Source organism: Glandiceps talaboti, chromosome 3, assembly GCF_964340395.1.
Source record: "Glandiceps talaboti chromosome 3, keGlaTala1.1, whole genome shotgun sequence".
Taxonomy (NCBI): domain Eukaryota; kingdom Metazoa; phylum Hemichordata; class Enteropneusta; family Spengelidae; genus Glandiceps; species Glandiceps talaboti.
Genome location: NC_135551.1, coordinates 25,347,603 through 25,363,502, shown reverse-complemented (window position 1 = coordinate 25,363,502; position 15,900 = coordinate 25,347,603). Strand labels below are relative to the sequence as shown.

Below are 15,900 nucleotides of genomic sequence, written 5' to 3'. Positions count from 1 at the left end.
CTCTTCATGACTTAATACTGACCAACTCAAACTCAGTTAGGATGAAATCAAATCAGCCCCACTTTTCTGAGATTTTTTTTAAAGGGCTGCACATAACGCGTACTACTCTTTTAGGTTTTTTTCAATCTATATCCGAGTGCTTATTTGTCATTTTCTCCAACTCTGTTAAAGTGTTCTCAAGTAAAGATGTTACTTCTTAAACCTCATTTGCATACCACTACTCAATCGTTTCTACCAGTTGCTGTGAGTTTCAAATCGCGTTATTTTATAGTATGCGGACAATTAATACAACAGATTTCACAGTTGTCTAGCGATGCCTGTGATCAGAACGTAGTTTTATCTGTGGCAGACAATTAAAACTGGCTTTGAAGGTGTCGGAAAATCTTCTCCTTTAATATATTAATTCAAGTCTATTATGTGTGTATACACTTAGCTTAAGCCCAAAGCAGGATGCAATCCATAAGAAAATATAAAATACAACAAATTATTTGTTCACTAGTATACAGACATGAATATCGTGTGTTCAAAGCGCGTATTCATGTATCATGTGTATGCTGTATCTTGTCATGTGCTGTAACCATGAGTGACGGTGTCCGTTAGCAACATATGGTAATTTGATAATGTTTTCAGCACCTTGAAGTTCTAAGCTAGTGTGTAATTAAGATACGCCATAAATTTGTGCCATGCTATCAGCAAGCACCCAAGTTTAGAAGCCTGATATCTGTACAGTATACTTCGAAAACGACGTTCTCATCGTAGCCATTGCTAGAAAAGCGGTTGTAAGCCTAAGCCAGCAGGGCGTCAGTTAATCCAAGCCATATTTGCATTCTTTTTTGTGCACTACAGGACCAGAAAGGTTACCAGAAAGCTGAACGTAAAGTGTATTTTCAACTAGCGGACAAATTAGACAGTGCTGGGTTTGATGAAAGTAAGTATACAATCACGTAGATCTTCATTTTTATTAGAGTCTTATGTCGCATGTACGTGCACAAGAGCGCATGCATGCGTGCATGCGTGCGTGTGTCTCTGTCTGTGTGTGTGTGTGTGTCAACGTGTGTGTTTTGATATGTCTGTATAATATCAAGAGTCAAAAGTTTGTTTCAAAAATCGAACAATTATTTAAATTCTCATTTGAATCCAAGAGAGATCACATATCGAAGCCCGCCCCCTTCGGTAGGAATATTCGTGTCACGTGAATCTCCTACAAAACTGAGTGGTTATGGGTCGGTTTTTATTGAAGCGTTAACAATGATCTGCAAACATTTTTCTTATACACAAAGCCGTACGCAAAATAGCACAAACCAGTGGTTTCCCAGCTTGGATTACTAGACGGTGATTCTCGGAAATAACTTGACTGACTGTCATTCTTGTTCGAATCAATACTTTCATTGTTGATTATGAGATTAGACTACCTGTTCGATCAAAGCGATCAAAGTCAGACAAATTAACAAAGCTAGTAAGGAGAGATAATCTAGGAGCTATTAATTAAAAGCCGGAAGGATTATATATAGAATGCGTCGATGAATTAAATGTTGATTATCAACTTAAATTCGAAAGACAAAGTTTTCATATCATGTCCCCCTGTTTCCACTCGAAATCGACCCGACAATTTACTATTCTGTGCGCCTGGTAATTCTTTTCTCCACTACAATACTTTTTTTTACAGTTTCCATAGAAGATGCACATCAACATAACGACCTTAGTCTGCTCCAACATTTCCAGAAATCTAAAGTAATTTTTGGCGCCATAAAGATAGCAGACAGCTCTATTGAGACAACAGAAGAAATACGTGATCGTCTTAAAGAAGCGTTACGTCATATCCCAGCTGATCGATTGATCGTTGCTCCCGACTGTGGTCTGGGCCATTTACCTCACAGTATACTTCGACAGAAAGTGAGAAATATGGTCAGAGCGGCGAAATCGTTGCCATGAACATATTATGACATCACCGTTACTTTGAATATATTATGACGCTACTGTGAATATATTATCATGTCATTGTCACCATGAATATGTTAACACGTCACTGATATTTTTTTATTATGAACATATTATGACGTCGCCGTTATCATCAATATATTATGACGTCATTTCGATGTTCAATTCGATTAGTATTCATTTCATGAATTAGACAAAATCTTTGTATTGATTAGTTTTTGAGATTTTAGAAATCTGCTTTTTTTAATGTATCATGTTTAGATAAAAACAATATACATATTACCATCTATGGAGCTTTGTTGTGTATTAAAGATTCCTCTTTCCCTGCCTTGGTCTACTATGATGTATATCAAGTGTAATCAAAGTTGCTGTGTATGAGATAGCATTGAATACAATCCTTGACACATTCACGTCGACCTATGAATCGCTTGACACTAGCTACATGCACATAAAGTACATAACTGCTTATTGCCCACGTTCATGTCAGAAATTCTGATATTTGACTAGCGATTGATAAACTAAAAACTGGCTGGTTTGAACAGTCAAAGGTCGCCAATGTTAACCTTGTGACGAGACATGACATCACAGGAGTTTGGATTCATTAGTATTTAAGTCATAGAACACAATGCATTGGTGCCTATTTGTGTAGATATGGTTAGAACTATCCTCCAGGGAATTATACTTTAACAATTTGCAAAAGTCACATAAATTTGGTTAAACAGAGAGTTAGAGTTAATATATGGTCAGAAGCTGTACCGAGTCAATATGTTCTAGCGCCAATACTTTTTTCTGTATACTAGTATATCAATGAATTAAAAAGAAATGATAAATGAATCACACCTAGGGGGTAATTTAAATGAATCATGAATGGCTTGTTTTTTGCTGATGATGTAGCCCTTGTAGTACCAAATGAAAACAAACTACAAGACATGCTAGATGTCACAAATAAATATTGTAAACTTTGGAAAATAAATATTAATGAGAAGAAATCAAATGTTCTGGTACTCAATAAGAAAGTAGACAGACAAAAGAACTGGTTAATTATTGTTATACAAAACACTACAATGAGTCTATAAGTAAACAAATAGATAAACTTGTCAAACAATACCCTATTGAAGCAATTGAAAACAGAAGTTTTTCTTAAAACTAATATATAATAGTTTAGCGATTCTTCATACATTTTGCTTGGGAAGTATAATGATATTATTCCCACATATCTTTTTCTCATTCAGTCGGAAAATATACTCTTTTGTCACTTCCCGCCCAGCAATTGGTTGTGACACTGTGCCGAATATGATCACCAAAAAAATTAACTAATTGGCAAGATATTCTTGCTTTGCAAATAGTATAGATAATCATTTTAAAAAAACGAGACAATCATTTTGAACATTAGTTGATTTATTCAAATTTATTCATACATTGCCCATTGTCTTGTTTCAACTGTAATAATTCCAAGGAAACTGTTAATAATTCACTTATCATGTTTAGTCTTCTATATGCCTCCTCACTTAGGTATCGAAATAAAGAGTAGCACAACTTCTAGGACATTTAGTGATCCTTTTTTAATAAGCTACGGATGATTTCTTTTAAATGGGGGAACTCTTCCACCAACTTTTCGGTACCTACTTCCATACCTCTGTAATCAAACCCTGGGGCAACAGCCTCTCCCTGGAGAGCCCAACCATGTTGCCCCTGTTTCAGCTCACTAGCTTCCCAGTATCCAGATGGAACAATTATCTGTGGTATCTCTCCTTTCAGTGTATTCAGACCCAGGGTAAATGCGGATAGTGTTCCCTGTGGGTCAATCATATACAAATTTAGGGAATCTCCACCGTGGAAATATCGGATTAGATCAGACTGATCACGGTGCCAGCAGTTCTTTGGTTGTTTTCTTGTCAGAAGGTAATATATCGATGTGAGAATATTCCGTTCATCTGAGGGATCGTTCTTAGTACGTATTAGCGTGCCTGACGGATCAGTCAGACCGCCAGATGCCATAGGAGTGGCGCCTGAACGGTAGGTTTCTCTGAAATACCCTCCTTCGATGTGAGGAACTAGTTGAAGTGTCTTAATCAGTTCTTCTACACTTGGCGGTTCATTCGCCATCGAATTATTCCTTATTACCGTTGGATCTTCCTCCAAGAAACCAACAGGGAGAGGAAGATATTTAGCCAGCCACAAAATCACTGTTTGAGCTCGTGCTCTATATAAAAAAGAATTGAAAGAATATAAAACTATTTTGTCAAGTTAAGCCAAAAAATACAGTTTTGTTTATCGTCCCCACACGCGTCACTTGGAAAGGTGCGATCCGGAGCTTCCCCCCTCCCCCTTTTCCCTTCGGTATTTCTTCCCGATTCCCCAACCCAGTGACTTGTGTCACACACACACACACACACACACACACACACACACACACACACACACACAAACACACGCACGCACGCACGCACGCACGCACGCACACGCACGCACGCACGCACGCACGCACGCACGCACACACACACACACACACACACACACACACACACACACACACACACACACACACACACACACACACACACACACGGAAGGAAAAATATTGCCGGGGTAGAAGTTGAAGCTCGCCCAGCAGCATAGGGCATATACTATCAGCGATAAGAACAGTTTTATGACCTCTTTAGGTCAAAACAAATATTTTGAAAAAGCTGTTCACCGGGCAACCTAGCCCACCACATTGGGAAGGTAGGTCGATTTTCAAATGCTGGACAAGGATGTGAAAACAAGCCATTATGGCGTTTACACTCTATTAAATGTGGTACGAATTTTAATATGTTAATAAGATTTCCCTTCAAATCCGAAACGCCACCTGTGACCGTTGGAGAGCCTGAGGTCAGAAAAAATAAAAAAGCTGTTCAACGGGCAACATAACTCGTCACATAGGGTAGGAAGGTCGACATTTTTTATTTTTTTTTAACAAAGGATGTAAAAACAAACCACACGTAATGATGGCAAAACATTTGAAGTTGAGTTTACATTGTACTTATTCATTCATTTTGATTTTATCTCTTGCAATTTGTCTGTATGGCAATTGATTTCCATCAGCTTTAGTTAGGAAATGTGCACAATTTATGGTTATAAACAAATTGTGTAGCTCCTCTCAAAATATGTTAAGACCTGCTAAATGAAACTCCAGAATTATTTTAGCCACTCCTTCTGTCACCCACACTACATAGGAGATATAAAATTATATATGGTAGCATTGGTACAATGATGCATTAAAAATAAGTGATAATCAACTCAATAACAGTCCAAATGACATTACTTTACAAAGGATGTGGATTTCACATGGATACTTGTTAGGAGATGTCTCATAATTAGCTCTGACCTATGAAGGGAGGTACTTAGTCAGCCACCTTCCATCTTGTTTTGGAAGAAAGACAATTATTATCGTGATAGCTACTGATTGGAAGGATACATCCTCAAAAATGCAAACTTTTTTGAAAATAAGACAATATAGGAGGCCATTTAGAGGCATAAAATATCAAACCAAAAACATAATTTAAAGTTTTACAAAGCTTGAATGTGGTTTTAAAATACCATAATTGAGAGACAATTATGACATGCAGTACATTTTATATGGCTATGAAGTGTATTTTGTTGCGGCAAAGCTGAAAGATATTTTGCAGATGTGGTAAATGACTTCTCCTGAACTTTAATTTGATACCAAAAAATCATGAATAAAGAAAGAGTAAAGCATTTGAAGACTTTCAGACTATCAGACTCTTTTTGATGGCCTAATGACTGCCGTTCCCAGGGTCATAAAGTTTTGCTCATTCCGTTTAGTGCACATTGGATGCAACAGGTTAGTTTAATCTCAATTCATTTTTGTATACAACATCAGAGCCAAGTAAACCACTGTATAAGATATTGTATAATTTGGAATTGACTCAAATGTATATAGTTACATGTATTTTGCAGAAAATATAAAGAAATTCCCTTAATTTTGAAACAAAGTGTGCATTTTACTGACATGCAAAGTCCGCATGAGGATATATTGCCCATCACCAAAAAAAAAAAATTGAAATGCCAAAAATATGGGTAGGTCGGGCCCGTTGAACAGCTTTTTTTTCTGGCCTGACATGTTTTTTTCTCTCTCTAGAAATTGAGGATTTTCTCAGTCGTTACAGCATTTTAGGTTATCGACTGTCTTTTTTATGAAGGTGGGTATGTTGTTATATAAAATTTGAACGTGAATAGAGTGTTTTAGTGACATGATCTGTTCCGTGTGTGCTAACTAACTCACTTTTCGGTAAAATGACATCTGTAAGAATTACAGAATCATGGCCACTATGTTTCAAAATAAATATTTTTTGAACTTTTACATCAATTATTTATTGTTTTTGTTTGATTTTTGTCGTTTCAAGGCAGAATTCCATGAAAAATGGCCGATAGAAATCACTATAGTTCACACTTGCAATAATCAATATGGCCGTCAACCTCGCGTATATTACACTGCCACTGACATATTTTCCGGAGAAAAAAAGAGCTAGATTTTAGCACAGAACCTCATGTAATCAACATCTTATTTTTTGTAAATTTACTAGCAATACCAACGACCAAGAATTATATTTAAAACACCCAAACAAGCCCTGAATGCATGTGTTTGTCAAGTTTCTTATTTGGGCGGGAAAATACAATGTGACTCGTTTACATTACATGCATGCCAATCACTGAATCAGGGCAAAATGACATCAAAGTTCATGTATCACTATATTATCTAGTTCGAGAGAAAATACAACATCGTCACTCCACACACTCGTTTGGCAGTTTTAGTATAATGTTTTGCTCTTCTTTTTTTCAGGAATGGATACTGTGGGAGGCTGTGATCCCGTTGTTGACTTACTCAAAACACAAAAACAGAAATTACTATTCGTGACTAAACAAAAGAAAACACACACCCATACACATTCTCCACAGAAAAATAAAAAATAGATCAGTGAGTGTATATTGTATGAGTAGTCATATGAAGAAAAAAAAATAAAATCAATAAAAACTAGTTTGACGAGTTCAATACAGTATTTTACGACCCCTTATTGACGCTATTCAGGTACAAATACATTCAAGGTCACCGAAGCCCAACCCGTACGCACAACTTGAAAGACAAGATACACTGCACTGTTTATACATCACCAGCAGCCATGAGAAGGGTTAACTGTACATGCGCAGTAAACAACACAGAGAAAGCATAACTAGGTTATGCAGGGTCATGAAAGACGTCATGACATGACCGTCATTGCCCATGACCAAAACAAAATTGAAATGCCAAAAATATGGGGAGGTCGGGCCTGGTTGAACAGGTTGTTTCTGGCCTTTATACATAATAACTCACATTCACAAACAAATTTGAAGTTCCCCTGTCATTTCATGTACACATAAAAGAGGGCATTAAACTGTGGTATCAAACTATGAAATCGAATGCTAGTCAGTTTACTTACATTATGGTTTGCCAATTAATCCAATTCATGTGTGTACTTTCCCTGGTTGTAACAACTTCTTGTTGTAAATGATCTGCTTGTCTGTGATTGGTTGTAAAAAAGTGAGAGTACAAACATACACGTATGGGCTGGAAGATTTCGGAAAAAGTCAGCCGTTTTTAGCTATTTAGGTCGTCATCCGGGTCCAACACCAAGTACAACACAAATTATTGTCATGACGTCTTTCATGACCTTGTTCAATTCAATGTTTCTGTTGTTTACTGCGCATGTACAGTTAACCCCAGGCTTCCAATGAAAACCGCAAACAGTGTTTACAGATTTAGTCGGAAAGAATTCAATTAACTAGCGCCATACGTATAGGTCGAATGAGTTCAAAGTTAAAGGGAACTAAGCTTTTATTCATGACAACTTCTTTGTGGAGTACTGTGAGTTTTGGTAATGTTTACAGCTTGTAAGTGTAGCTCAGGTTTAGTTTAATTAACAAGGTCATTCCTGTAATGTTATGTCGCCTTGTCTCTAAAAGTTAAACTTGTAACTCAACGGATGACATTTTAAGACAAACGTTTGTTTACATTTACAACAACTTCTAAAAATATACCACAGCTGTCAATGTTCTTGTTAGTGTTCTTTTTGCACTCGTTAGAGATGTTAGTCCTTCTGACATGGGTATAATATAGTCAACACCAGAGAATGTCTGTAATATATACTCATAATTCCCTTGCATCTTCAGATGATGTAATTTGTGAGAACTACATCAATAAAATGTATTATATATGAAATGTTTAAAAAAGTGAATAATGGTAAGTATGTTGATGTACATTTTGTTTAGATATGAAATGAAAGCATGTGACCTGTTTTGTTATCCATTTCGTGAATACTTGATTGTATTGGTTTTGACAGATTTGGTAGGTAGTACCTAATGAATGATCATGCTAATTTATGGCAAACGTCATGTAGACTGCATATATGTAATATTATTGGTCTAATAATTGAATCATCCAAAGATTGTAATATAACTTTGGCCATATTATATATCCATGCAGTGAAGTGAAATAACTACTGTACCATGTATTATTTTACATGAAAACCAAAATAATGGACAGGTAGATATTATGCTTGAAATCATACTGCAGTTGATTGAAAACAAAAGTTGAGGCCTGTACAAGTCATTACAGTGCACATGGCATTGATGCATATATACGTAAGTGCTGTCAAAATATTAGTTTAGTATTCCAATAATGTACCAGAGTAACACAGAATAATTACAGTTTCTTTGTCTGTGATCGCATGACGGACGGATAGAACCCCTCAAAACTATCAACCCAAACAGCAACAACTTGTTTGGATTTATACCAGGTAATTATGTCATCTGACCAGTCCCGGTGTACATGTATGTTCTCCTCACACAATGTACAAAAATCCATCAAATGATTTTGAGAGACTAACAAACAAGCTCTGGGAGATCAATATTAAAAACAACAACAGGATAACACCGTCCACAAAAGTACTTTTTGAGGCCGTCCATGAGATCTTAGCAGAGTGCTTATACACTCTTGTTGTTACTGAAAGTCAATATTATATATTTCTTTTAAAGTTTTCTTAATATAAAAAAACAGAAATCTGCCTGGACATATAAAATCTGGAATATTGCTCGTCATAACGTATGCCCCAAATACCATTAGCGTCGCGTCGCCCCTCACTTAAGTTATCGTTAGCAAGATGTTCTTGCTTTAAAAATTGTATAAATAATCATTTAAAAAATGAGACAATCATTTTGAATAATTGATTTATTCAAATTTATGCAAATAAACGCAATTTCCTTGTTTTAACTGTAATCGTTTCAAGGACACCGTAGATAATTTATAAATGACATTGTGTTTAGTCTAGTAAAGAGTATCACAACGTCTAGCGATCCTTTTTTAATAACCTACGGATGATTCGTTTTAAATGGGGGAACTCCTTCACTAACTCTTCGGTACCTATTTCCATATCTCTGTAATCAAACCCTGGTGCAACAGCCTCTCCCTCGAGAACCCAACCGTGTCGCCCCCGTTTCAGTTCACTAGCTTCCCAGTACCCAGACGGAACAACCATCTGTGGTACGTCACCATTCAATGTATTCAAGCCCAGGCTAACTATGGATAGTGTTCCCTGTGGGTCAATCATATACACATTGAGGGAATCTCCACCGTGGAAGTATCGGATTAGATCGGATTTGTTGCGGTGCCAGTAGTTCTTTGGTTGTTTTCTTGTCAGAAGGTAATATATCGATGTGAGAATATTCCGTTCATCTGAGGGATCGTTCTCTGTACGTATTAGCGTGCCTGACGGATCAGTCAGCCCGCCAGATGCCATAGGAGTGGCGCCTGAACGGTAGGTTTCTCTGAAATACCCTCCTTCGATGTGAGGAACTAGTTGAAGTTTCTTCACCAGTTCTGCCACCCTTGGCGGTTCATCCACAATCGAATTGCCACTGTAGCTGCCATGCACCAAGAAACTAACGGAGAAAGATAATATAACCAGCCACAAACTTGTCATCATGTGAGCTCTAGTGTTCTATAAAACAAGAATGTATTGTAAGACAGTTGAATATACAGTTTTTACTTGACAAAGGTAGGAGAGGTCATCACCTTCAAGTAATTTGTTAGGCAATAGTGCACGTTGTGGACGTATACAATCAAAGCCAGTTGATATGAAAAAACGTCCCTGACTCGACAAAATACTTGCTGATATTCTACACTTTATGAACTGGTTCGACAGAAATCTTACTATTAGTGCTACATTCCATGGTCAATATCATTTGGTACATTTTATTTACGTGAGCGAATTTTTTTTAGCGTTTTAAGGTGTCCCTCGCCCTTGAAGAGTATTAAAATGTAACTATTGTAATCAAATGCATCTATGGGCAATACGAGAAGTTAACGTGTTCTATGAAATGTAGCAATATTAGTGTTAACGTCAACGCAATGGTCGCATTATGGCTAAAACTGCAAACTTGTTGTGACATACGTAGAATAGCGCCACCAGTGGCCGAATGTAATATCAAAACTGCAGAGGTCCCTGTGACATGTGTTAAGAATCATTGCGAATTTTAATGAGGAGTGGAGATTTAATTTGACGTGAATAAACTGACAGTAATTTTTTTATAATTGGAGGCTTTATTTTAATAAACATAATGACACCATTGATGTGAAATTAATTATAATTATGGTTTAAACATCGAGTAATTAAAATATTCATAACGATAAACGGAAGTGGCCATACCGAATCTAATTATTATATCCATCACGTGACAGGAAATGTGAACGTCAACGAAAAGTCACGTGAAGACACATTTCCATAGTCATATGTGTCAGACTAACATCTTTACTTTCAACAAACATTATCAACATAACGTTAGCTAATAAACTATACTATAGTATCTACCCCACACTACCATCGCTTTATTTTGCTTTATCACAAACAAATTCGAATTGGACCACATGTAACACTCTTTCTAAATACAATTTTGCTTTTCCGTATTTTGCTACAAATAATTATAGTGACGCAGTTTTAACAGAGGTCCTGTTTTAGTCACTCGTCAGAGTACGAGACTAAAATGAGAGAAAATTGGCATAACGCAGTGTGGTGAAGATGGTTCAATATGTACAAACCAAGATTATCCATCGATACGTTCTCCGGTTATACACAAGAGAAAAAATAATCGTTTATTCTCTTTTTTTTCACAAGTACAGCTCCAGACTTAGTTCCGTCACAGGGAGTATAGCGTCCGTTTCATGTTAGTGTTCATCACTGGCTCTGTTTGATACAACCACGCAAAAACCAATAAAAAACGGCATATGCCTCACTTTAAGATTATAGCAAGATTAAATGAGCACACTAATTTCTTGCGACATTCAAATTTCGTCTTAAAATGACATGACCAACATGCAGACATCTAAAACATTGGCGCCCGTGCTTCTAGTAGCAGTACATGGTTTATTTCACTTAGACACAATATAAACAAGGAATTGTGATTTTACAGCCGTAATTTATAAAATGTACATTTTCCTATTGGTTTTCAGTGTGGTTGAACATAGCCAGTGAACACTAAAATGAAACGAGTAGTAATTATTAGTATCCCATGACTCGAAATAAGTACCGGTACAACAAGAGCCACTGCCATCCTAACATACCAGTAATTACAACCGTGCGGGTTCTTGTAATCCAGTCAATTCAATCACTTTCATCTCAAAAAAATTGACAATTTGATTTTTCGGACATTAGAATCTACACAACACGAATAAAGACAATGACCGGGAAATTATAAGAACAGTGTTTTTCTTAGTGAATATCATCTCAGAAAACCTCCTAAAATATGTTGTTAAACTAAAACTGCCGTCAGCGGAGTTATAGAGTTCTTTCGAGCCGGGTTGTCCTGCAAATAGAGTATGTAAAATGCCTATCAGATGTGAAAGGTGAACTTCAAGGGTTTACACGATATAAAAAAAATCTCGTCGAAGCGAGTATTTCATCATTTTCTTTTATGGCATTCGTAAGCTTACGTGGTGGTGACTCACTTACCTTAACTGTTTACTTTCACCCTGCAGTATAGCCTCTGTCTCAGCTTCTCTACGCAAGTAGGTACAGTGATATTAAATCAACTATCCGAGTACCCTAATTCAAGAGAGACAGACACGTGCTCAAATTCACAGTATGATGAATTACAAATGTAATTACATTTATTAACAAACGAATCAAATTCACACCTATAATTTGGACGTTTTAAGTGATTTCAAGTTAATCAGCACCATATAAATGTTTCAAATGATCTGAATGGACCAATTATTTCACAAAGTGACAAATAATTCAAATGACTTTTTCGATAATGTCCATGTAATTAATTGACGATAGGTTTGACGTAAGTATTCCAACACCAAATTCCGCTCTTTTTCTCCGAACAAGAAATAAACTTGTCCCTTTTTATCATTATCGGACCACTTGAGGGTGAACCTATTTTCTTCTGTTTCTCATTACCAGACCGACCCAAATTTTCAGCTCCGACATCAAAATTAAAAAAAAAAAAAAATCTATTTGCGCTCGCCCATAATATTTTGCGGGATAGCGCCCTCTCTGGCAATAATAAGCAAGTGTCTGGCCTGTCGATGTCATACTTCTGCACCACTTATTATTCAATCATAATTTTAAGTGACAGATAATGTTAGTGGTCATCGCGTTGAAAGTTTTAAAGGCATTGGTTATTTCTCAACTACTACCACCACCACCACCACCACCACCACCACAGTGAACTGTGTGAAGACATTGCATTATTAAGTACCTGTGATTGAATTTCATCAGCTGAGCTGAAGGCCAGAACGTTAACTTCAAAAACACTAGATGGGCAGACTCCCAACATTTGTAGGAACGAAGGTCAACATTTCTATAACATTATCTTTAACACCTTACCAAACCGTTCCGTTTTACTCCTGTGAGACCGACTTCTCTCCTCACATAGCAACTGACAATTAATTCAATACATAGTTAAATTGTCAGTAGTCTACTTGTAGACTTGAAGGACTAACGCCACTACACTATTTCCGCTATCTTAAAGTGTAACCCCACTCCAGGAAATAGAAACATTTCCATAAAATATGGTTCTGGAATCATGTCATGATTTTATATCACCTATAATTATTTGTGATTTCAGAGAAACATCACGTTGATCTTGTGCGTTTATAGGTTATCTTTGCTATGGCCTATTGCATCATGGGAGGTATCAGAAATACACTATTTAATGATTGAACATTAATATTCATGAGTACAAAATGCTATGCACTTCAGTGTGAAACAGCTGTCGCGAATATTCAATATACTCAATCATAATTTTAAGTGACAGATAAGTTTAGTGGTAATGTGGACTGCGGGACAGCATTTGTGAAACTTTGCAGTGGGAATGCAATAAAACTAAAAACAGTATCAACATTGTCAGTAGCATTTATTTAGCTTTTCAGAGAATTCCTAAAAATGACTCGTTGGCTGCACCTGATATACTATAACTTAGCAAACCTAATTTACATTGTTACAGGAATGTATACTTAGACATTCACATACCTTTTTCAAATTTGTTGTTTTCGGGTGTAGATTCTATGACTGATTACTTGAGAATATTTGGAATCACTCTTCCTTCGAAGAGCATTCTCCACCGTAACATATAGGTAACAGACATACTGCGAAAGTAGATAATATAATTTCTCAGAGCAACGTGGAATAAAAGTAGATTACAGCTGGGGAAAGTAAGCTGTGGTCAATTGTGTCTTTATCTCTCTCGTAGAGGGCGATTCATATAAATTGCAATATGGTTGTTAAATGTGTCAGTCTCTTGCATATCAACAGGACTAGGAGGTACGACCAGCCTCATGCACAATTTAGCAATTTTGTATTATTATAACAATATAATAATAATAACTTTTATTTTCATAGAGAAAAAAAGGTGACCCTGTTATGATAAGCCTTCAAAGGGGTCCGAAGTTAAAACGATATGTACAAATGAAGAAAAAAACTATAAAAATAATGACCAATGTATCACCTATATCGACCCAAAACGAATTTTATGAAACGACAAGCTATAATTCAATGTACAATATATTGAAAGTGGGCATTTTGGTAAAATTTCGCAATAAGTAATCGTTCCATGAAGGAAGAAAAAATAAAAATATAAGGAACTTTACAAGAAAATCTAGCTTGTGCAAAACCTGACACCTATCCACGTACTGGCGCCTCCAGTGTTCATATATAGTCTCCGTACAATATTAATACAATGTAGGAACACGTACAGCTTATAATCACGTGACTACCTTTGCACCTATTTTTAAAAGGAATACTGTCTGTTTTTTCATGTTTACTGAAGTGTTACTTGTCATGTGATATCTGAATGCAGGTTGTAACGTGATATCAAAGTTCAAACACCCCGGGGGTATAATGTGAAGCGAGGTGTATGTTAAGTTTTGACAAATTTTGTGCTATGCCTTGCTGCATTTTTCAGAACCTTTATAATCTGAGTGTAAGCCTGTAGAGTTGACCCCCTAGTCAATCAATAAAGAATGAGCTCAGGTCTTTAAAGAGTAATACGCCGTAGTGAAAAGATGACGTTTTACCATAAGCATCATTGGTAACACTGCCGCGTTCCCATCGTACAGCTAACAAGAGTTTCCTAATTTCAACACTACTCAAGACCAAGAGGTGCGGTTAGATTAGATTAGATTAGATCAGATTGGATCAGATCAGATTAAATTGGATAAGATCAGATCAGATCAGGCCAGACCAGGCCAGGCCAGGCCAGGCCAGACCTGACTAGACTAGATTAGATTAGATTAAATTAGATTAGATTAGATTAGATTAGATTAGAGTCACAGATGTCACTGAAATAATTTAGAGCAATGTCTCAGTATTTGTGTAGAAATTCGGTGCCACGACAAGGTCAATGCCTTTGAATAACATCCAAATCCAATTCATATAAAAGCATGAACAATTTTGAATATAGAAGAAGGAAGCCGTCGCATAGTTATATATATATATATTATTAAATTACTCGTTTGACACGGGCTTTATGTTTAATATACATGATGATAAATTATACACACTTAATGACATGGAATAAAGCGTTTATAAGCTTACATGTTAGACAGCCTGAAGGGATAACAGGTTGCAAAGACTGATTGTATACTAGTATGTACATTCACACTAGTATTTCTATAGACCATTGATTAGACATGGTGAACTGGATTTAGAAAATGTTTAGTTCAATTGTCATAGACCACATCTGCCTCCCTGTTCGCCTGATGTCATACCTATTTACCTACCTATATATATATATATATATATATATATATATATATATATATATATATATATATATATATATATATATATATATATATATATTTATATTTATATATTTATATTATATATATATATATATATATATATATATATATATATATATATATATACATATATATGTGTGTGTGTACGTACGTACGTACGTACAGACAGACAGACAGACAGACAGACAGACAGACAGACAGACATACATACATACATACATACATACATACATACATACATACATACATACGTACGTACGTACGTACGTACGTACGTACGTACGTACGTACATACATACATACATACATACATACATACATACATACATACATACATACATACATACATACATACACACATACTTACATACATACATACATACATTTCTAGGTCTGAGATATTGAAATGAAACTGCTTAATGCATACATTGTACCCATAGTGAAATATCCATGTATTATTCCAACTAAAAAGATATCACATATATACTTGAGCCTGTGACGTATATAGCTCGTTCGTATTTACACTTGAACATGTGACGTATTTAGTTACTGCTAAGGTAAGTATTTACATTTCGAACCTGTGACGTATGTAGTATTTGACAGATATATTTACACTTAAACGT

The 15,900-nt window shown here is 36.0% G+C and overlaps 3 protein-coding genes across 3 annotated transcripts in view; 1 reads left to right on the top strand and 2 right to left on the bottom strand.

The window, feature by feature from the left end:
* LOC144433271 (5-methyltetrahydropteroyltriglutamate--homocysteine methyltransferase-like) overlaps positions 1-1,932 on the top strand; it is an 8,354-nt gene extending 6,422 nt beyond the window's left edge. Inside the window, exons 8-9 of the mRNA XM_078121579.1 lie at positions 847-928; positions 1,667-1,932. Of these exons, the coding sequence (XP_077977705.1) occupies positions 847-928; positions 1,667-1,932 (348 nt within the window). The remainder of the gene's footprint in view (positions 1-846; positions 929-1,666) is intronic.
* A 1,554-nt stretch (positions 1,933-3,486) lies between these two features.
* Positions 3,487-4,044, bottom strand: LOC144433270 (uncharacterized). The gene has a single exon (XM_078121578.1). The coding sequence runs from the start codon at positions 4,042-4,044 to the stop codon at positions 3,487-3,489; it is 558 nt and encodes a 185-aa protein (XP_077977704.1).
* Positions 4,045-9,258: 5,214 nt separating this feature from the next.
* On the bottom strand, positions 9,259-12,072 carry LOC144432948 (uncharacterized). The gene is made up of 2 exons (XM_078121260.1): positions 11,979-12,072; positions 9,259-9,971 (listed from the first exon to the last, which is right to left on the bottom strand). Exon 2 carries the CDS (start codon positions 9,954-9,956, stop codon positions 9,321-9,323), a length of 636 nt encoding a protein of 211 aa, XP_077977386.1. The 5' UTR covers positions 9,957-9,971; positions 11,979-12,072; the 3' UTR covers positions 9,259-9,320.
* Positions 12,073-15,900: the final 3,828 nt, after the last annotated feature.

Excerpts from the sequence above, each read along its gene's own strand:
- LOC144433270 (XM_078121578.1), bottom strand. The coding sequence starts at position 4,044 with ATGGCGAATGAACCGCCAAGTGTAGAAGAACTGATTAAGACACTTCAA.
- LOC144432948 (XM_078121260.1), bottom strand. The coding sequence starts at position 9,956 with ATGATGACAAGTTTGTGGCTGGTTATATTATCTTTCTCCGTTAGTTTC.